The sequence below is a fragment of the Drosophila arizonae genome, chromosome 4, assembly GCF_054131065.1.
Source record: "Drosophila arizonae isolate 15081-1271.41 chromosome 4, UAZ_ARI_1.0, whole genome shotgun sequence".
Lineage (NCBI taxonomy): Eukaryota > Metazoa > Arthropoda > Insecta > Diptera > Drosophilidae > Drosophila > Drosophila arizonae.
This window is the reverse complement of record NC_142924.1, coordinates 12,081,125-12,104,667: the sequence shown is the minus strand read 5'-3', so window position 1 is coordinate 12,104,667 and position 23,543 is coordinate 12,081,125. Positions and strand designations below refer to the sequence as shown.

At 40.6% G+C, this 23,543-nt stretch overlaps 1 protein-coding gene across 10 annotated transcripts; it reads right to left on the bottom strand.

Moving 5' to 3' along the window:
- Window positions 1-3,349: 3,349 nt before the first annotated feature.
- On the bottom strand, window positions 3,350-21,858 carry DIP-delta (Dpr-interacting protein delta). 10 transcript variants are annotated; one of them, XM_089466953.1, is made up of 13 exons: window positions 21,714-21,855; window positions 19,060-19,157; window positions 16,028-16,637; window positions 14,097-14,203; window positions 12,875-13,079; window positions 12,636-12,797; window positions 12,075-12,203; window positions 10,451-10,541; window positions 10,164-10,247; window positions 9,741-9,850; window positions 8,459-8,521; window positions 7,025-7,306; window positions 3,350-6,913 (listed from the first exon to the last, which is right to left on the bottom strand). In XM_089466953.1, exons 3-13 carry the CDS (start codon window positions 16,140-16,142, stop codon window positions 6,849-6,851), a joined length of 1,413 nt encoding a protein of 470 aa, XP_089323079.1. In that variant the 5' UTR covers window positions 16,143-16,637; window positions 19,060-19,157; window positions 21,714-21,855; the 3' UTR covers window positions 3,350-6,848. The 10 variants fall into 10 exon arrangements, with proteins under 10 accessions (XP_089323079.1, XP_089323080.1, XP_089323081.1 ...); XM_089466954.1 differs by having other exon boundaries at window positions 16,028-16,634; XM_089466955.1 differs by having other exon boundaries at window positions 19,060-19,152; window positions 21,714-21,853.
- Between the last annotated feature and the right edge of the window lie 1,685 nt (window positions 21,859-23,543).

The window sequence follows — 23,543 nt, the reverse complement described above, 5'->3', positions numbered from 1 at the left end:
CAATATTGCGTGCAAATTACAAGTACGCAGCAGAGATAATCTGCCCTCTACACCTATCCAAATTGCAGAGTCTGGGAGCTGTGGAGCGAGCTCTGAGTTGAGCAACTGCGACAGGGAGTGCTTATGCACCTAGACAATGATTAACTGGGTCAAAACTTAAATTAGTGAATGATCGATAGGCGTATGGTTGAAATATCTATATTATTTGTGCTTCTGCTGGTAACAATTATAATGATAATGAGAAATTGAAAGCTAATAAAATGATTATGAAAATAAAAGTTGACAAGTTGTGTTGACAATTTTAATGCTAATATTAGGAAAATCGCAGTTTTATATTGATAATGATAATCAAAAAGAAGGTATTAATAGGAACATTATATTGCTAATCGCGCAATGTTAATAATATTCATAATAATGTCAATGATTTGAAAATACTAGCCATTTCATAAACATGTAAAAGTCAATTGTATTGATAATAATAATGATTATCAATTATTGGAATATGCCGCTTGCAATGATAATAATGATAATGAAAAGAATATCGATAGCGATAAGAATAACAATCCCAATCAAAGCTCAGTCATGCCATTTTTGTGGCATTACAGTTCGTCAACTCGAATGATGTTTGTGGCATTCGAGCGAGTGACCACATAAAATGTCTGCAATGAGTTCGTTGCCACGCCCACAGGTCCAAGCAGCCCTCCAAATGAGAGCAAAGTTTCAGCTCGCTTGTTGTCATAGTCACGTCAATGAGTCCCCGCGGTGGCTGCAGCTGCTGCGTTGGTTTTTAACAAATGCCAAAAACAGAGAAACACTCAGCACACATACCGACACACGTTCACATATACACGCACACAGACACGCACTTAAACAAGCTGAAGTACGAGTGCTAAGTGAGCGAATGTGAGTGTGCGAGTGTGAGTGTGACTGTGTGTGTGAGTGTGGCAGTCATTTGCCATCAAAGTCTGCTGGCGAACAATGCGCTATGTAATTTTTATGCAACAAACATGAAATTTCTCTGGGGAGCACTATGTAAAGCTGACAGATGAGTTTCGACAAATAAAGGCAACAAACTCTATGGCGTTGACAGGGCGAAAGTGCAACAACAATAGCAGCAGCAATGGCAACATAGTATGCAAAATACATGTAAGTAGTGCTGCACACTGCATCCTGCATGATGCATGTGGCAACAAAAATTTAACTGCTCGACAAGTTTGACTGCAATTTGCGGCGTCTGTTAAAAAATGCGCCAAAACTTTCACAAATCCCCGCAGGCTTCAAGAGTTTTCGCTCATCGCTGTTGTAGTAATTTCTGTAAGTTTATTTGGTTTATAGAATGTTTATAATGATATTGGCATTGGCAAAAATTAAGTGCCGCAACATAAACGAAAATTCAATTCAATTCAATTTGAAGTGCTTAAAACTTGAAACTCAATTGCAAAGCGCTCAAAACTCAATTGAAAATGTGTGAAATAAACATGAAATTAGTTGAGAGCTTTAAAGAGTTGAGCTGAGCATGGAAAGTGACAAAAAATAAAAAATAGATTTATTTCCTCTATCTGATAAAGCTGCTGCTGCTCCACTCATTAACCAAACCAAATGCAGCCTTTGATGCTGCTACAGCTCATTTGTACAAATACATGTGTAAAATCAGGCAGAGCACACACGGAAAGAGAGAGGGGAGAGAGAGAGAGGGGGAGAGAGAGGGAGAGAGCAGAGTATTTTATCATTGCATTTGCATGGTGCCAAGAGCCCCGCCCAGCCAAAAAACCAGCAACAGACGCAGCAAGCCGTGGCAAAAGCTAACCAAAGTGTTGCACTTACTACATTTAAATGAAATTAAACATATTTCCTGCAGCTGTAAAAGCGGCGCGAATACACAGACAGCGGCGACACGGTGCGCCAGACAGACAGAATTAATTTGTTGAATGCATCTGAGTGGATGGCTCTGGGTGGTTGGGCTAAATCACAGTACGCTCCGCGTGCTGCTGTGGGTGCTGCCGGCTGCTGCCGACTGTCGACTGCCTGCTGGCTGCTGGCTGCTCTGCGAATTTGTAAGATGAAAGTTTTGCGCTTGAAGCTTATCTTAAGTGTGCGCACGCTTTGCACTCAACTATTTTCGCTGAATGCTGAATGCTGAAGCGGCTGTAGGCAAAACTTTGCCGACAAATGTGGTTTCCGCTGCTCTGTTTCTGTGTGTGTGTGTGTGTGTGTGTGCGTGTGTGTCTTTGTGTGTATCTGTGCTGGCTGTAAGTGGCGCCTGAATTCACGTTGTGGCATAATTTTCGCGCTTTTGTGCGCATAATTTAAATGACTTTTGAAAAGTTGCTCAAGTGGCGCCACCGCCAGCCACCAGATAACCAAAAGGTGTCCCTCCGTCTGTCTGTCTCTGTGTCTCTCTGTCTGCGTCTGTCTATATATGTTATAATTATGATAATGTTAGTGTGCCCAAGTGGTTTACATGCTTGTGGCAAAAGTTGTTAACCGAATTGAAGCTCACGGCTTAAAGCTGGCTGTTGTTGTGCCACGTTGCGTATACGCAGCGTGCGCCAGTGCAGATGCGAGTGTGTGTGTGTGTGTGTGCGTGTGCGTGCCGAGTGAAACGTTTTGTCGCCAAAAACTTCGTCTGGCCAACATGAGTACAAACAAATTATGCGCTTGCCGTTCAAGTGGTGCGCTGTGTGCTGTGTGGTGCTGTGGTGGTGGTGGGTTGGGTTTGGGTGGGGTGCGCGTTTTGGTGGGTTTGGTTTGGTTTGCTGGCGATTTAGTGTGCTGCGTGTCGAGCTTAATTGCGCAACGTCAACGCGCCGGCTCAAATCTATGCAAATAACATTAAATTATTAAACAGTTTTCTTTGCGTCGCGAATGTTTAGCATATTTTGTGTTAAACTTGTTTGCGTGTCTCAAACAATTAGCAGCCTCAAACACACACACACACACACATACCCACGCTCTCACACACATACAGCACTGCAGTTGTTGTTGTAAAATAAATGCGCTCATTAACGTTTTTGGGCCTAAATGCCGGCAAAGAGTCAAATGTCAAAATACCCGCACCGTAAAGCCGCACAAAATGCCAGCGCTGAGGCAAAAAGGCATTTGCATAACGCCGACGCTGACGCCGCTGTTGCTGCCGACGTCGACGTCGACTGCGCTGCTGTAATTGAGCGCTGAATTAGATGCAAATTGCTGAATAAAACAACAGTTATTTATGTTCGTTACTTTGTTTGCCATTTTGTTCGCATTCTGTTATTGTTGTTGTTGTTGTTTGTTTGGTGTGGTTTACTTTGCTTGGGTTTAGAGCCTCGTTCAGTGTCCCCCCTCCCTTTTAGTCTGGTATCAATCAACCTAAGTTTTTTTTTCGTTTATTATGCTTATTTGCGCGTAATAATAACTGCTTACAATTAATCTCAATCTTAAATACAGATTTGATGTGTTCGTTTGTTTGCTTTGTTATTATTAATATTTATGATTTTCAATGTAGTTTGTAGTTTGTTTATATTACAATAGCTTAGCTGATTAACCGAGCGGCTGTGGAACATAGCTTAACAAAAAAATGCAATAAACAAAAATTAAATAAATAAATGTTAAAATTATAAATGTCTATCATAAATATTTAGTAAACAGAAATTTTAAAACTTTAAAATTTTCTTGTAAATTTATTTTTGGCATAGTTTTTATGAATTTCTGTTGCCGCTCCGCTAATTCCAATTCTTAGCTTAAACAATTATTATTATTATTATTTATAAGTTTTTCCCTTTTGTTTTTCGTTTTGCAGTTCTCAAATTTAATTAGGAAAATGTTCCGTTTTGCAAAAGCTTGCGACATTTAGAATACTATTATTGATTTGATATTTCGTCTTAAATTTTCAATACAGGCAACAAACAACATAATTATTTATGAATTTATATTTATATTTATATTTTTATTTATATATATGTATATATTTATGTCCATATTTATATTTATTTGTTTTTGCATATTATAATTAATTACAATCGTTTTCACTTAATTTCTCTATCAATTATTTATAGTTAAATAGGCTTAAATTCGAGCACTGCCCGCTTTTAATGTACTTTACTTTTATTTTGTTTGATTTCATTTTGTTTTTGGGCTTTTGTATTCAGAACTCGTTAATATTTATGCCTTTTGAATTGGAATCTAGTTTTATTTATGCTGTTGTGGTGTGTTATATTTTGTTTTTGTTTTTTGTTTTCAAGACTGACTGTTTTAATTATATTGCGCTGCGTTATCGAGTTTTATAGTGGCAATAATTATTTATAATTGTTGTTAGCTATTTACATAAAAAGGCAATTTCGATTTACAGCGTTTTCATTACATGTAAATATTTTCCTAGAATTATGTAAAACTAATTCGTGTATTTACATTTCGGTTGAGTTGTACAACAAAATAGAGAAACACCTGATAATGTTGATTGAATCAGAAAAACGAGAAGAGAACATTTTTAATTAATAGGTCATAAATAATATCGCATATTTGTGCAAGAAAATATATTTAATTCGCATGCTGACAGTTTTCGCCTCTGTCCTGCATGTCCTTGGGTCGAAATGCATGCTGCTGCTCCTGCTGCTCCTGCTGCAGTCGCTGCTACTGCTGCTGCTGCTGCCTTATGGTTTGCATTTATAATACTTAATTAGCTGCATTGTTCGCGATAATGGCAGAAGCGACAATGCGTGTAAGTCAACATGCGCATGCCCTTATTTGCCCCACAACAACAACAAAAGCAACAACAGCAGCAACAGTGGCAATCACATGAAGCGCATAAAAAATGAAATTAAACGAAATAAAATGCGTTTATTGTGTGGCATCGACAATGTTGACTATTCATATTTCTACTTTGAATACACTCATTTATCTATGCGGCGCAGCGCGGCGAGCCCTTTTACGGTTAACAGCGGTTAACAGTTGTGCATCTTGGCCAGCTGCCACGTGCTGCAGCTTTGATGCAACACGGTTTAAATTATTAAAACTGTATACAGTTATGCCAACAACAGCAACAACAACAACAACAGCGGCGGCAGCAGCAGCAACACATGACATAAATACAGTAAATTGGCAGCTGCGTTCAGCCCTTCGCCATCCCACTGCACATGGGACAACTTCGGCCCAGTTTATATACATACATACATATAAATTTATATTGTATATACATATATGTATATATATATTTATATGCAAATGCGCTATATATCTTCTGGCCTTAATACCATTTTTCTTGCTGTCGCTGGCGTTGGGGTTCGACTGGGCAGTCAGCCGCTGGGGCCGCCTTTGGGGGCAGCGCCATTGGTCTGCATGAATTATGACCAATAAATTGGACATGTTAACTGTGTGTCATTGAGCGCGGGGACAAGAGAGTGAGAGTGAGAGAGAGAGAGCGAGAGCGAGAGACCGCAGGCCACGCAATTTTATGCTGAAATTAATTGCAAGTATTTCGCGCAGACAACGTTTCAGCGTGTCGTGCCACGGGTCGTATGAGTAATAATATAATTAGCATGTGCATTTATTAAAAAATGATGAAAGCGCACAAAAGCACAGCACGGCCAGCAAGGATACAGCAAGGATATGCACAGAAGCCAGTAAAGCAGCAATTTGCCGCCGCTCTACGAAAAATCAAGCCAATGCGAGACACGTGCACGTTGCCGGAATATTATTATTGCAATTTCTTTTCTCTTGTTGCCGGAGGGGAGGAGGGCAGGTGGTTGGGCGGCGGCGATCGAGTTGAGGCCGGCAGGTGAGCGTAATGTAAAAATTAATCACATTTCGAAGGCGTTTTAATGCCTCGACCAGCTGCATAAAGCCTTGACAAACTAGCCTGGCGCTGCGTTGCCCTTTTGGGCATGGCCTGCTCGCCATTTTCATTGTTCCCTTTTTTTTTTTATTCCTTTAAAATAATTGCAATTTTATACATATTAAGACTTGCAAATTTCCTGATAACAAAGAAGAAGCACCAAAGATAAAAGTCGAACAATTTTTGCTTCCTTATGCAACTGAAGATTAAAGTAAAAGGAAACAAAATAATATAATTAAATCCATAAAAATACAAATAAAATAACAGTCACAAAATTGCATATGTATTTCCATCATAAGTTCACGTCAAGGGGTAGATATGATAAATTCTGTTTGTTTTCAGATATGACATTTTCATTTCGTTCGTATATTTTCGTTTCTTATTTTAAAATTAATTATAATTCAAGTGCATAAATTGGATATATTCACTTCCATGCGAAATTCAATTAGCTGCTGTCTAAAGAAAAATATTATTTAAGTCTAGGCTGGAAAAGCTTTTAGCTTAGTCGAAATAAAATCCTAGAAACACACAACACAAAGGCTCAACAATTGTATTTTACTTTATATACATATAAACTTAAGTATATATATGCATTTCATATCATTTTTGTATGCCCATGTATATAATAATATATTTCCTTCTGTCCGTCTGTATGTGTGTGTGTGTGTGTGTGGCTTATGCTTAAAAGTTTTGATATTGTACATAGAATGAGCATTTTTGTGGTTTTTGCTACACACGTTAGCAAAATTTCCAATTATTTTTCGTTTCTTTCCTTTTCGGTATTTAACGTAAATTTTCATTTTACAAATTTCGTTCATTCGTAAGCTATTCCATATATTATTACAACTATAAACATTATTAGTATTTCTCATATATATATTTATATTTATATTTATTTTTTTTTTTTCGTTTCGTTTTTCAGTTTTCAGTTTGTTTCAGCTGCGAAATAAATACACCCCTAAATACTAACCCTTTTACCCCCTTTGGCTGCATTTTACAAATGCCTTTTTATTATTTTGGAGTAACTAAATTATTGATTTCAGAGCGCAGCGAACAGCAAAACAAATCCTGCGCCCAGCCAGCTCAGCCTATGCATAGCTCCAGCTGTGTGGCCCAACGGAATGCAGCACAAATAGATTTTCATATATTTATATAAATATGTATATGTATTTTTGTAAGACATTTTATTAGATCTATCAGTTAGCCTAAACTTACCCAGTGAGCTGGCGTACTCGTTCGGTGGACGTTCCGTATAGAAAATACTTTTGCCTATCGCCAGGGAGCCCTTGCCGCCGCCGCCGCCGCTCAATGCCGAGAGGCTATTGCCGGCGGCGCCGCCGGGCAGCAGGGCGGTCTGCATCGAGGAGGAGGAGGCGGCCGAGGAGCTGGAACCCGACGACGATGAGCCACTGCCAGCATACAAATCGTTTTTCATGGCATAGAGATCCGTTTGCAGCGATTTCGTTGTATCGTTGCGTAAAGATGGTATTATATTGCCTAGAAGAACGAGATTGTGTTGTTGTGAAAACAACGGAAAACAAAATAGCCACAACTAAAATTAGCACGCTTCGACTGCTTAAGGTATGGCTAATAACTCAATAAGAAGAACGCTTACTCCCTCCAATGTTTGTGTAACCTTTGCTGACATGGTTTTCAAGTTAAATTGTGTGGAAATCTTGTGGCAGCCACTTGGCTGCGATACAAAAATTTACCACGCGTACAAACACCAGCAAGAGTACACACCAACATGGACACACACACTCACGCACACACATACACACACGCGGCAAGAGTCCTGCATATATAGATATAACACATCCTTTTGTTGCCTGGGAAGGATTACGTTCCGTTGCAGTGGCAGTCGCCGTCGCGCCAGTCACTTTAAATAAAATATGTTTGGTCTTTTCTCAGGAGTTGCCATTGCTGTTGCCGTTGCCGTTGCTGTTGTTGTTGCTGTTGTTGTTGCTGTTGCTGCTGCCTTTGCTGGCAGTGCGCGGCAGTGTTTCAAATGTGTTTCCAACCTAATGCCCCCGAAAATCCCCAACAGCATAATCCGCAGCATATTGCTTTGCCCTGGACTTGCAGCCGACGCCGACGTCGGACACACGCTGAGAGCAGAGAGAACTTGAAAGTGTGTGTACTTTTCTGCTCGACTTGAGTTTCGAAAGCCCCACGTTGAAATAGTCAAAAGTGCTTTGCTTTACTTTATCTCTTTTTGTGGGCGTGTCGCTGTCCCCCAGCAGCTCACACTTTGCAGTCTTTCTCTCTCTCTCTCTCTCTCTCCTTCTAGAAATATATATATATGTGTGTGTGTGTGTGTGTTGGTATTTGTGGCTCTGTGTGGCTTAGATGCTACTTTCGCAGTTTTGTTTGTGGCTCGCCGTATCCTATATCCTTTTCGGTGTGTATGTGTGTGTGTGTGTGTGTGTCTGTGAGTAAGTGTTGGTTTGCCGGTGTGACTTTCACAGTTTATGCAGCGCTCGTCGCTTTCCAGGCTCTACGGCATGTGTTAAGCACAAAAGCGAACTGCTATACCCAGCTATAGAGCCACTCGCTCTGCCCCTGCTCCTGCCCCTGCCCCTGCCCCTGCCCTTGGCCATCCATTCACACACATATCGTTAACATCAGCTCGTCTGATACTATACTTACTCTCCCTGGACTCGACGGTGGTGTGCGTTACTTGTTTGGATGGTGTTGATGGCAAAGGTATTTCTGTAAAAGAAAACGGAATCGAATAGCAGCGCATAATTAATTATGATAAAATCAAGCAAACGAGTTTTTAATTTCAAGCACACTCTATATGCGTGTGCGTGTATGTATGTGTGTGTGTGTGTGTGTGTACATTCTCTCAATTTATACTGGCGTGAGTTATACATGTGCCAGCTGCTATGCGGTTTTGTATGTCAAGTGGGGCCGGTGGAAAGGTCACAGCATTTTCTTCTCGAACTCAAACGCTCAAGTGGCAAGCGCCTTAAGGAACATAAATTAACGCCCGTATATAGAGCCTCGATAAGCCACATTATATGCAAAATCTGGGTCAACATGTTGTGACGTATGTATATTCAATTTAATTGAAGTTAAGGCTTCGGTCAACATGCATACGCATATATTCCCTAGAAAATTAAAGCAATTTATTGCATATGAAACTCTATATGAATCTATAAGACTAGGAAACTGGAGTTTACCCAGCTGGCATGCATTAGCATGGCTTCATTGTTGCATTCAAATATTAGTGGGATCTCACTTTGGATGTCTGAGAAAAAACATTTCTAACAAAGTGTACTCCGAATACAATCAACGTACTCTGCTCTCTTTTTTTTATATTTTTCCATATACGTTTTATACGGTCTCGAAATGCTGAAGTGCATAAAAAATAAATAAATAAATGGAATACAGTAAAAATAAACGAAACACAGAGCAGAACGTGTCGGCCGAGCGTAGTCAGGCCTGTCTGAGACGAGGCTTTTTGCAGGCTGCACGATACAGAGTCAAACAATTCTGGAATGCACCTTTATTTTATGTTTACGTTTACGTTTATGGTGAATGTATCTACGTGTCATGCTGCTCTTGCTCCTAGTGCTGCTGGTGTAGCTGCTGGCTGGGCAGATCCAGCTCGAAAGCCGAAAGCCGAATGCCCAAACAGACGCAGTTCAGCTCCGTTGGTGGCCGCTCGTTTAGTTTTACGCTCCAAAACACAGCGCATATATCGGAGCGCTAGACGAGCCCCAGTTCGACTCCGGCTGGATTCAGGCTGCTTGTGGGCGCTGGAGCGGCACATAGGTAAAAGCTTTTGGCAAAATTGTGGCTCAAAGGGCGCTCGATATTGCATTGGCTAAGTGTGCATCACAGTGAATGTGTGTGTGTGTGCCAGTGTGTGTGTATGCTTTTGCTGCAACTAGTGCACTTAAGCTACCAATACAAATGCACTTACCATAAACACGTATGGAGCCTTCCGTTTCCCCAAGAGAATTCTTTGAGATGCATCGATAGTTGCCAAAGTCGCCATATTGTAGGTTTCTTATCGTCAGCTTCATGTGGGCGCTTTTCAAATAGGCAGTTAGAGAGAGGGACAACATATAGTAATGAGAAAACCAATTGGCAGACGTTCCCAAAAACAACTACGCCTAATACTCAACGAAAACTCCAAGCTCAGACAAGTTTAAAGTGTAATAAATATTCATTCTGGAGTTTTGTGGGTGAAATCGTTTTTGGGAACATTTCTGCTTAAATGGCGTGTGCTCATGACCCCAGCTGCTGGCGCTGTAGTCAAGAGCAAATGCATAATAAATATTTAACAACACTATTTTGAGTTGGGCTCTCGAGCTGAGGTTAAAGTTTCAAGCATTTGACTTACCGATACGAGTTCTCAGTGTAGTCGGTCTTGTATTTCTTGCTCGGCAATACCATTACAGAGTTGTACACCCAATAGATGATGGCTCTGCAAAATACAACAGCAACAACAACAACAACGAGTTATTCATAACATATCGAAAAAAGTTTGCATGGAATATGAAAACAAAAGGCATAGCAAAATCGCAGGCAGCTACGTTTCAGCCGACTGCTGCAGGTGCAATAGAAATGGAAAACGGAATGTTTAAATGTATGCTACATAGAATTAAAAAAAAGTGGGAGAAAACTCACTTGGGATGGGCCTCGGTGTGGCAATCGATGGTTACATCTGTGCCAGCTGGCGCGCCAACAAGTTGATTCGGCACCCAAATCATGGGCGAGACTGGAAGAGAGGTGAGTGGGAAGAAGCAGAGAAATGTTGATAAAGTGAATGATACCAAAGGGAAATACGAATCAATATATACATGTATAGATATATATATATATATATATATATATATATGTGTGTGTGTGTGTGTGTGTTTAGACTGGTTGGCATTGCATTTTAAGCGTTTGGCCAAAGTACGCATAAGCTGCAGCTTAACGTATGTTCAATATGTGTCTGCCCCAAGTGTGTGAATGTGTGTGTTAGTCTGATGTGCACGTGTGTGTGTGTGTGAGTAATGTCGTCTGTCTGCCAAGCTTAAAATGAAAGTGCAATGACAAAGCTAAAAAGGAGAAAACTTATGCGAGACAATACGCTCGTTGCCTGCCTGAGCTGACTCTGGCGCAAAAAGTAAGAAAAATGAAGTAAAGTTTAGCAGGAAGTACGTGATGTGGTTGCCAGCAACTATTAAAAAAAAAAAAAGTAGGAGGTGGTGCCTACAGCTCGGGGCACATAGTTAAATAGCTAATATACTTTTAGAGTTGAGCCGGGCTAAACGATTGAAAGTGCTGTGAAATTTCAATATATTACAGCCAGCTATTTGCGCTATTTATTCATTTAGACAAGCTGCACTCGCATCAATTGAAGTTATTTCAAGTCGCGCTTGTCAACAATTTCATTAGATATCAGTGCCGTGGGCAAGGCCTGGGCTGCTGCTTATAGTCGCCCATCAATATTTATCCATTGAGCCTCGCATGCGGCATAGTTTGCCCCAGTTTTGCGCACAATGCAAACACGAGATTGAAACAGGGAATGGCTGGTTGGAAATTTAAACGCGCACTGTCAATGCCTACCTGTATTTCGCAATATTCCCCGACCAGACCGCCCCCTCCCCCACACACCTGTGCACCGTTGCCACGCACAAACCGTTCATAATAAAATAGGAGCAGGCAGGCAAAAAACAAGAAAAAAAGAGAAAAAGATGCGAAACGCCGTCAAAGTCATACGTGCAGTGCCGGCAAGTGACTTTATTGCAGGTACGTGACGTGAATTATTGTCAATGTGTAGGCATGGCGCAGCGCGAGGGGTGGCAAGGCGGGGGGCAGCAGAAACTCGTTAGGATTAACAAGCGTTTACTTGGCGCACGGCGTGCAACAGCCGCACAACTTTAACGCCCGACTCCATATATCAGGTGCATTAGCAAGACTGCGCTTGTCACGGGGCGCAGCAGCTAAATTGATGAGCAGCCGGCACTGAGACTCTCCTGACTCTTGCCTGCCTGCCTGCCTGCCTGCCTGCCTGGATGGATGGATGGATGAATTGCCGCATAGATACTCCATCGCGACTGCGAGTCGTTGTCATCGTTCTCGTTAAGTGCGCGCGCGTGTTACAGCCATGCCAATATAATGTTTATATGTGTGTGTGTGTGCCTCTTCCTCTGTCTCCCTCTCTTTCCCTTTCCCCGTGTGTGTCTGCGCGTGTGTGTGTGTAGTTTTCATTTCGCTTAAGTCAATCGACTTGAACATATAAATGTTTGTCTATACTACTTACACTCCACATCCAATATGATGCGCTTCGAGACGGAGGGCGGCACACCATTGGTGGCTATGCACAGATAGGCGCCCATTTCATTGCGGCTCACTTTGGTCAATGGCAGGACATCCCCATCGTAGACCAGAACTGCCGTTGTTGTTGTTGTTGTTGTAGTTGTTGATGTTATTTTTTGGTTTTTGATGTTTGCCGGAAGGAAGCGTCCGCACCATGGAAATAAACGTGCAGAGCATGAAGAATTTTCAATGAGACAGCAGCTAAATGACATGTGTACATAGATGCGTGGGTAGCTCAAAGAGTTGTTGATGTATGAGAACTCATTGAAGTTAGCAATAAATGGGAATCTCAAGTTAAGAGTTTATAAATGTAAATTCAATTGATTTTAGCGATAAACTTGACCAAGCATATGCATATATCTAATTATTTCAGTAAATTAGATATATGCATATTTGGATAGGAATATATTAGAATTATAGTTAACAACTTCCATTCCATTTTCCAACTGATCATTTAATCGAACAACCCTCGCTGGAGCATTTCATACCCGACCCCCAATCATACCTTTTTTCTTTTTCTCCACAGCAATTTCCTCGCCATCCTCGCGACGCCAAATGATTTTGGGCGTGGGGAAGCCATCGGCGCGACATGTCATGTTGATGTTCTGGTTTTCACGCACTGCCACCGAAGATGGCGTGCTCTCAATGTCCAGTATGTTGGGTGGCACTGCAACGCAATTGGCATGGGGGAGCATTAGGGGAGAACTGGAGGGGATATGGAGTTCTTGTTTGCCCGGTACTTACCCACCACCTGCAGGTAGCCGACCTGGCTAATCATGGGATTGGTGTTGACCTGGCACATGTAATAGCCGCGATCGTCCTGGTGCGCCTGGTTCACGTGCAGCAGCCAGGTGTTGTCCGCATAGGTAATACTGTAGCGCGGTATGCGCGAGATGACGTGTCTATGTATGGTGAGTATCATCTGGCGATCTATGTGTATCCAGGCAACCTACAAAGGGCCAATCGATATACAATTGTGCAACACGCACACTCACACACACACACCCACACACACACTAGCTGTAATAAATGAATGCGTTGTTGTGACGCATGAAAGTGGCTAGAAAAAATAAAAATGAGAGAAAGCCAGCTTGACAGCTGTTTCCGCTTTTTTAATACACTTTTTCTTTTTTCTAGCCGCATCAGTTTGGCTTCGTTTGCTTACATTGCGTGTGACACAAGGACAGGGCATGCTGTCCCGACAAGGATTTTGTCCTGCCGCCGCCTTTGCTGCAAACTTTTCAAATTTACTTTCTGCCCAGTGACAGCAATGAGTTTCTCGTTTTCAGCTCGACAATAACCACCAGCAGCACTAGGAGCAGCTCGTTGGCAACCAATGTTGATGAAAGTCCAATAAGAAGCAGATAGAAGAAGCTGCCAGAGACAGAGACAGCGACAGACACAGACACGGAGAGAGAGAGAGAGAGAGAGAGACTCTGGAGTTCTGGACTCGCATGTCCATAGAAAAACGAACAGCAGGCGAGCATTTTATATGAAGTTGATATGGCGAGTAAATATTTGTGATTTGTTATGAGAGCGCGGCCCGAGCAGGGCAACTGAGATAAATGATAAGTGATTTTCTAGTCATTCTGTTGGCTCCACAAAGCAGGCTTTCATCGTATTAGTTTTTCTGCTCGAACTTATCAAACTGTTGATTTAGTTGCCTTTGTGCTATGATGTGGCGACTTCTTCATTATTAGTTTTCTTTCTACCCTGCTCGAGTCTAAAACAGTTGCTCAACAGAGAGCTGGCTAGGCCACAGCTTGTCATAGACACAGCAGCTGGCTTCATTTCTAGCTGTCAATTCGGCATTAGAGTCTGCCCGAGAGTGAGTGAGTGCTGCGAGCAATTCACAAAATTGATTTCAGACAGTTTTGCCCGACTGGAGCGCCCCATGGCGAATGGATGTTTCACAGCGTACGCACGATTTATGACACTTGCTGGCCCCTCCCCTCTCTGCACTCACCTTGTAGCCGCCCAAGTGCTCGACCACACAGGGCAGATTGGCATCACGGCCCACGGCAACGGTGACATTTGGTATGGGCTGTGCGAAGCGTGGCTCATCCATCATAACTGTGAATGAAGAGCAAAATAGACAACTCGGTTAGTTAATGAGCAGCATCTGCAGCTAAATGAGAACTCAAATATGCTAATGAGAGTGGGCGAACATAATCAGAGATAGAGAGAGACAGAGCAAGAGAGAGAGTTAACTAAAAACAAATTAGAGAAGGAATAAGTAACCCTGGTAGATATAGAAAGGGAATGTAGCTATAAGATATAGTTTATAAAGTTTATTTATATTTAACATAATTTAATTGTTAATTAATATCTATATCATCTCTGCTCATCTTTCTTACAATACTTTCATTTCATATAAATTATTAGATATAAATCTTTTGAAAACTTAAAATTTAAAGCAAAAATTTCAAGAAAATATTTCCCCAATGCTTCAACTATTTGTTCAGCTTGAAATATTATAGGATTTTAGCCAGGGGCTATTCGAACAAAGCTTTTCAAATAGAACAAGGTGTTGGGTGTCGAAACTGTCGAGCTGAGTCATAATTTAATTAGTAAAATGAGACCTCAAATTGCCCGAGACGACGAGGCTGGCATCCAGCAGCTAGATTGCATTCAATTTCAATGCCAGCTCCGCGTCCGGGTCTGTGTCCGTGGTGCCCTGGCTGTTGCTGTTCGCAGCGCGGTTCATGGCGCCAGGTGCAGCGCTGTTGGCATGCGGGCCTGCAATTGTGTGCTGAAGATAACAAGACCCGCTCTAGCTGCACACCCAGCACGCCCTGCACACCCTAAGCCTGCCGCATTGCTGTGGCAATGGATGAACGCGGGCATCCACTTGCCGTGCTTAACAGCCGGGCTGATGTTTTGCTTTTGTATGCCATTTCCGCTGCTAAAGAACATATATATACACACATACATACCCATATACAGTACACGTAATGAATGCATAGAAAAACAAAAGTGAATTGCAACAGCAACAACAACCAAGGACGTCCGCAATGCCTCAACAGGCTGCGGCCACGGACTACCGCCACGGACTACCGACTACGTGCCGACAGCAGCTCCGGCTCCCGGCAAGATAAAAAAGTAAATTATAATAAAACACGGCGCAAAAAATGAACTGCTTTGTTAAATTATTTCATAATGACACTAACGCAGCCGTTGATTATATTTGGCCTGCGGGTCATGGACTTCCGGCGGCAGCTGCAGCTGCTCTGGCAGTTGCAGTTGCAGTTGCAATTGCAGCTTAACCAACTAGCATCAGCTATATATATATATATATATATATATATATTTCTATTTGCATGGCATATCCTTTTTTTGGCAGCTATAATTAATGTGTTTTAGTTGCCGAATGTATAGATTGTAGAGAAATGTTGCAAAAAACTTTTTTGCTTGCCCCAAAAAGTATGCAACATTTATTTTTACAATTGGAGAAATTTAAATTGTGTTAAAGCTCGTCAGAATGTGAATATCTTCAATGGATTATTTGCTATAGATTTTATTATATATTCAATAAATTAAGCCAATAATCTGGTTTACTTTAATTGTTATTCTTATATTTCATTTGATTTTCAGATTTATCAAATATCAATATCTTACACTAATAAATTTTGCTTGATGAATGTGATTTACAAAATGAAGAACTTATTTTCTGATTTGCAATTGGAATGAAAAACTTAAACTTTGCAGTTATTAAGCTTAGCTCAATAGGCTTAGCAAGGTATTTTAATTAACAAAGCTCACTTCATTATATTAATAAAAGTAAGAAGAAAATTACATGAAATTTTAAAATTAATTCTATGCCAAATCATTTCATTTTTAATCAGACAACCAAATTAACATCACATATTAAATTCAATAATAAATTCTTTCGCTTACCGTGGGTCACCAGGTTCGTCATGTAGATGAGGAACATAATCCGCCGATTTGTGAAACGGCTTGGAAATATGTTGAGCGCAATTAGCAAAAGTTTAATTACCGTTATTATGAACATTTTGTTCAGTGCAATTTGTGCGCTTAATTAGAATTAGTTAAATTCACACACACACACACACGCGCGCAAACAGTAACACACACGCACACAGCGACGATTCGTTTAATTACACGCCTTCCCCTTGGCTTTTTTTGGGCTTTAGTTTTTCACGGCGATTTCCATTTGTAGGCTTCACTCTTATTTTTCGTTCATTTTATACGTTTGTTTTGCGGTTGTGTGTGTATGTTTAAATTTATTTTCTGTTTTGTTTTTTGCTGTTTCACATTTATTTGATTTGCGTAATTTAATTTGCACACACAAGTGAACACTCGCGCATATTTCGTATATATTCGTATATTCGGACGATGCCAATTCAAATTTCATTTAGCGTAAAGCTTTAAAAATCGCTTAATTCACTTGACGCGTCGATTCGCATTGTTGTTGGCGTTGTTATTGTTGTAATTGTTGTTGATGTTGTTGCTGCTGTTGTTGGTGTTGTTGTTGTTGTTGTTGCTGCTGCAGACGAAACAATGAAAATTGAAAATAAAAAATGCATTGCTGAGCGGATTTGAGGGTGGCAAGAGATATGCACAGAGGCGCAACCGATTTCAGGGATTAAAGCATTTATTATTATTATGGCACTCGCCAGCTCCCAGTGTGTGCGTGCGTGTGTTGGTGTGCCTAGCACACTCATACGCACTGTAGCTCTGGCGTTTTATGGGTTATGACTCGTTCGCTTGTTGTTGCTGCTATTGTTGGCATTTTCGGTTTTGCAAAGTTCATTTGACTGTTTCTCTGTGTGTCACTGACTCTATATATATGTAGCTGTATACGTATGTGTGTGTGTGCGTGTGTGTGTGTGTGTGCTACCAATGCTACATTTATTATTAATAGCGCTTTATTCCGGACCAGAGCTGTGTGTGTATACAAATGAACGCGTTGCATTGATGTTGCTATTTTATGACCACTACGCAAGTGTTGTTGCTCCGGTTGACTTTGCTGTTGTTGCTGTGCTTGTTGTTGCTGTTGTAGCGGCTGTCGTTGTCATAACATGGCCACATTTTCATTGCACATGAATTGCTACATTTTGTAGCGCTGCCAACTCCAATTGCATTGCATTTACATGCTTCAAGTGGACATTGTGACTATAACATTCATTTTGTGGGCACTATTTTTGGCGAGATTCATGTTAGATAACATTTGTGAGCTCGGGAGAGAAACTTTGCGAATTGTTAAATTTATAGTGTGGAAGTGAAATGATGTTAAGATCAAAGCCTGTAATAGGTTGGTGATTACAGAATATCATAAAAAAGAATTTGAGAAACTGTAATTTGAGGAAGACAAAGCTTAGCCTGAAAGATAAGAGTGAAACGAAAGAGCTGCGGGATAGTTTTTGACAAAGACTTTATATAAAATGTAAATGATTGAGCTGATTCAAATCAATTGTCTAGAGATCAGCATGTGTCAAGCTTTGAGTTTCGCATAGTTAATCTAATAGGATTACCTTTTAGCCCCTGTATGAAACCTTGTTACTCAACACTTACTAATAGCTTTGCCAGTTTTCACACTGTCTTTATATGTTTGCGTTTAAATGCACTGTAACTGAGTGAAACGTTTGGGTTTTTATGGCGCCCTGTGACTTGGCCAGTTCAATTTTGGCAAATGATTTATGAATGCATATGACATATCAGCATCCGTCGCCTGTCGCCCTTCGTCCGTCCCCTGTCGCCCCTTCCCTGTCTCCTATCCACCCTTGTCGCTGGGACTGTTGCATGGCACTCCCATCACTTCAGTTGGCGCATCAAGACATTAATATTTGATTCAGCTGTTGTCTTTTTTTGTCAGCAGATTTCGCTTGGCTTAAATATAGTTATACGTATGCATTTAATAATAAAAACGAATAATAGTATAATTCTTTCATTTTTTATGTTGCATTCAAAGTATTTAAAGCTCTGCCGCGCACAATATTTACATACCAGAGTAAACAAAGGGCGAGAGAGTTCAGCGCCGGTTTTATTTAAATGGCAATTTAATATTTTTTGCCCCACTATTTGTTGTGCTTCTCATGAAAAATGCAGGCAGCGGCGCTTCATAAAAATCGCTTGCATTAAATATAATTGACAGTGTATAGAACAAAAGGATTTGTCAAGTTGCCGTGCTTCTTTTATAAATGTAATAAATGAGAACTTTAATAATGGCACTTAATGTTTTCAAAAACTGCAATAAAAGTGCATAATGCGCTTTAAATTGCTTAATTGTGCGATGCGCGCCATAAAAATATGAATTATTGGCTTTAAGCGCGAAATTTAAATGAAGAATATTTAATAAATTAAACTGATATCGCATATTCATGGAAGTTAACGAGTTGTTGAATATTTTCTGTATATATTTATGCATGAGCTTTCATACTTTCCATTTAATTGGAGGGAATATTCTTTAATTGTATATGTTTCTGATATGATTGGTTTTCAGTTATAGCTCAAATAATACAAATGACAAGCAGCTAAAGTTTCTGCTTTCCTTTATTTTACTTTACATTATTTTCTTTATACATGTCAACAATATTCTGAAAATATTTTCTGAAGCTGTTTTGATTTATTTAATTTTAAATTTATTGGATAGGTGCTTCAAGTACGTTTTTGCATATTTTCATCTTTACACAATCATATACACATGAAAGCTAAATTTAATCATATATGTAAAAACTAAAAGGAGCAGAGACATGCAATTTTCCGTTATTGTAATTATATTTCTAAATAAAATCTTTGTATTACTTTTAAGCCTAAAATTGCAAGCTATGGCTTAAATACTCAGCACCGAAAATAGGGGTAATAAATAAATTTAAAAACATTTTCTGTAGTTGATACCAGTCCAAGTTGAAAACTAAGAGCACGAATTTTTTTTTTTTTTTCATACTTTAATTATACCTCTTCCTTACCTTAATTTCTCTTAATTACATTTCACTTCCTTTCACTCATTTATAAATCAATTCTTCAGGAATTTCATGGCATTTCAACTAATGTCTTAATTTCTATTCTTCACACAAACAAAAAAAAAAAAAAAAAAACCAACTAAAAATCAATTTCAATGACCTCCAAACATCTGTCACAAATTTACATATGACGCGCCACAAATTTCAGCAGCCACAAATACATGTACTAGCCCACACATGACTAACCAAGGGGGCGTGGCTGGCTGTGCATGTGTGTGTATGTGTGTGTGTGTGTGCGTGTGTGCAAGTAAAGTCTGCTGGCGAAATGGGCGTTTTGTTGCTTGCCGTTGACATTTTATGGCTGACGACAATGTTTTTGCCTTCGTCACGCCCTCCGACAGAAGCAGCAACAGCAACGGCAACGGCAGCGGCAGCAGCAGCAGGAGCGGGGAAAGTAATTAGGTTGAAATTACAAATTATGGGTTCATGTACCAGATTATAGCGACAAAATCAGAGAAACGCACATGCCTGGAAATTACAGCATTTATTTTCGGGTCATATAGTAGAGCGGCGGAAGGGAACCTAAATATCCAAATGGACAGAACAAAGCAGGAGTAGGAGGAGCTGGAGCTAGACCAGCCACAGCAGCAGCAGCACCAGCAACAGCAGCAGCTCGTTAAAAAGCACTTAGGAGCATAGGGGGCATAAAATCGGTACGTCAGTTGGGTAATTATGATGCAATCAGTTTGAAAACAAATGAACAAGGCTAAAAAAAAGGCTACTCTGACACATATAAATGGAAAGGCAACCTTTGGAATAGCAACGAAGTCATATATATTTATAAACGCAAATGCATTTTTCCATTTTTTTTTTGCATTGTACTTTAAATTTTCAATTCCATTCGCAGAACATAAATTATGCGAGAGCTGGGGCAAAGAAATGGCAACCAAAAGGCTGTCATCTCGACTGCATCTTGAGTGGCGGCACAGACAGACAGGCAGCTGACAGCAGCCAGAGCAAATGGAATCGCGCCTGACAGCGTGACGTCACAGAGAGAAAGGATAATGGATAATGCAGCAGCAGCAGAAGTAGCAGCATCAGGAGTAGCGGCATTGCAATCTTATTGCCAGCATGGAAAAAAATCAAGCACATGAGTATATATATATATATACGATATATATATATATATACAAGTAAAAAAGTTAATTTGTATGCACGAGGAGAAACAAAGGCAAAAGCTTGAAGCATTTAAAGATCCATTAAACATTATAATTGCTATCCCAAATAAACAAAAGACCATTTTTTTGTGTTTTTGTAATTATTCAAATATTTCTTTCAGCTAATTAGCTCGTTTTAGCTATTAGTTGTAGCCTTTTGTTCAGTTGGAGGACATGCAAAACAATACAATCGAGTGCCCCTTGGCTGCTTGCCTTTGGCGTATAAGAAGCAGAGCACATAAGTAGCTTAAAAGTATGCTACAAAAAAAGAAGAGAAGAAAGGAGAGCAAAAACAGCTTTGTGGTTCATTTGAACAGTCGCGACTTGAGCTCTAGGTATTTATATACACATCGATACGTGGAAAATTCAGCTAAATTTTGTTCATGGCTCATGGGTAATTAATAAGCCATAAAACGAACTTCAGAAGTGGTTTCTCAACCGAGTACAAATTTATATACATTACATTCTGTCTTTCTGTCGAAATCAATCAGCAATCAATCCGCAGTTTGCTCAACTTTCCTCCAGCACATCAAACCACACTTCAATAAGAAAAAGAGAAAGAAATTGCTAAGATAATGTTACACTTTTCAATAAGTCAAGATATGATTTATTCCCACTGCGCCAAGCACAAATCTGTCGTGCAGCAAAGAAGATAAGCGATTGTTTTTATTTATGCAGCGCTATCAATAACTGCTAGTGCAATGAAGCAGCAATTGAAGCTAGCAGCTGATGTCCTGGGGGAAGGACGCGCAGCCAGCTACCATAACGAGACAAATGATAGAAAAACCATTGCCGCGTAATTTGGATGAGAGTGCGGCGGGTTAGCATTTACCGCTGAGAACGGCACCAGGCAGGAGACGTAATGCCTTTACAAGCTGAAGGATATTAAAAACAAGTGCGCCAAAGTGCAACAGCAATAGCAGCAGGGGCAGCAGCAGGAGGAGCATCAGGCAAAAGCGTAGAAAATGTTGCATAAACTTAACATAAATAATGAAAGCAATATTTCAACCCAACCAGCGGGCAGGATGAAACAAAGCGGAGTCATGGAATAAGGAGCTGCTTGCTGCATAAGCAGCCGCAGCGCAACAAATGAAGTTTGGATGACTTGCAACGCGGCTGCTGCTGCCAGTGCTGCTGCTGCTGCTGCTGCCTGATTGCCGTGAAATTTATGTGAGAGGGCAGCAACAGCAACAGCAACAGTGGAGGAATTTGTAGTTTAGCTTTTTATTTTTTCTTTTGTTTTTTAATGAATTTGCAAGCATGCAAATTACAGAGCGGAGTTCAGGTAACATTGACGTTGCGGCATTTACGTCCTGGCCGCGTTTTATGGTCGCACTGTTAAACACATTTCCATGGCCTTTCTCATGTCATGTCAATTGATGCACTTTCATCTCATTAATTATTGATTAACATTTGATTTAATTTATTTTATAATTATTTTACTTGCTGACTCGCACAACACAGCGAAACACACAAACAGTTGCCACGGCACTTTCAGTATTGTTGCTCTTTGTTGTTGTCGATTGACACACGGCCACGTTTGGCGTCCACTTCCGGCGCAGTTTCGAGTCGAACTGATGGCTCGATGCTTCGCTTCATTGGCAGCCAATGCCGCAGCGCTCGTTTCGCTTAGCCGAAGCCCACTTCGGCCTCGGCTGCGATGGCGATGCTCGTGTTTGTGCTCGGCTTTCGTCAAGTTTCGAGTTTCGCTCAAGTTGTTGTTGTTGCGCTGCGCCTGCGTCGCGGCTTTCGAACGAAACACGTGCGCCGAGATATGTATGAAAGGCGAATAAAAATAAGCAAAACAAAACCAAAATAAACAGTTTGTTTGAGCTTCGCGCCTTTTTCGAACTTCGCTCTCAGCTGGCAGCGTGCTGACAACGTGGGTGGCCCGAGTGCCTGTTGTGTGGGTGTCCCAACAGTAACAACAACAACAACAACAACAACAACAACAACAACAACAACAACAACAGCAAAAGCCGTAGAGAGAAAAAAAAGTAAAACACAGCGCATAAATCTCATTGGCCAAGAATGTGTGCACAAATTAATACAAAGAGCGACGCTGCCTGTTGTTGTTGGCTGTTGGGCCATTAGGCATTAGGCCTACAAGCCACCCCCTTGAACTTGAATTGGATTTGCAAACACGGTGCGTAGCGGCAGACGAACCAGATAAGCGTTAAAGTCTGCGCATCAGCTGTGCCCTAATCGACAGTAAGTGGGGTAATTTCAGGCCTCTGCAGTGGAAATTAAAATCTTGTCATGCATGAAACGAGAAGACTCTGATTTAGGAGTTGACAGTGCATAAACTAAGTGCTATATCTTGCAATTGCCCCAGATAAATATATAAATAAATTAGTATTAGAAATTTAATCTTCAGTCCGTAATCGCTCCTCGTAAAACACTTTGCAGTCAGCCAATTTAAAGTGTCAAAATTTTTTCCTACTATCTGCTTGATAGTTTCATTTACTGCAAATATGTAAACTAGCTTTTTGTGCTCTCTCTAATGCTAGAGAGCAGTTGGCCACTCGCTGCATCAGATTGTTGTGCACTTAGATATTCTGCATACGTAATTATGTCAGTTACAGTTTTGTGGGCGGGCAGTTTAATGTACCGTCTGCGGGCGTGGGCTGCATATTTGTTCTGCTTGCGCAATCATAACGCACAAACGCACAGGCAACAACATTTTATTCAATCTTTGGCTAGAGCTGCTCTGCAGCAAAACACATTCGCTGGACAGCTAAATTTTGAACCAACGCGATGCTAGTCTCATCTGCCCCCAGAATATGAAAGCAGAGCTCGCAGTGCACACAACTGCGATATACCCTGGATTGTACTAAGTAAAAAATTGATTAACATTGGAATGTGGTTTATATTGAGGTGAAGTTGAATAATTTGGAGGGATTGCAGATCTTATTTAGTCTACTATGACATAATTTTCGACAGTCATGCAGACAAAGATACAAATAATTTACCTATTACCTATTATACCCTCTTCCCATATTTCCTATGGTAAAATAAATTGTTTTGTGATATTTTGTGTCTTGCCGCTGGTTTGACTGCGGAGCGCTCTTGGAAAATATAAGTTTTTGTTTGCATTACAAGTTCTAGAAATAAACAAACGAAGCACTTCCTTTGTGCCACATCTTCAAGGAAAGACACGGCCACTGCCTCTGCCTCTGCGTCTTCTGTTGCCGGAAGTGCGCGCTTATACCAAAATTTGTTTTGTCTTACAGCATAAGAATCTTGTTTGCTTTGTGGCCAGATTGAAAAGGC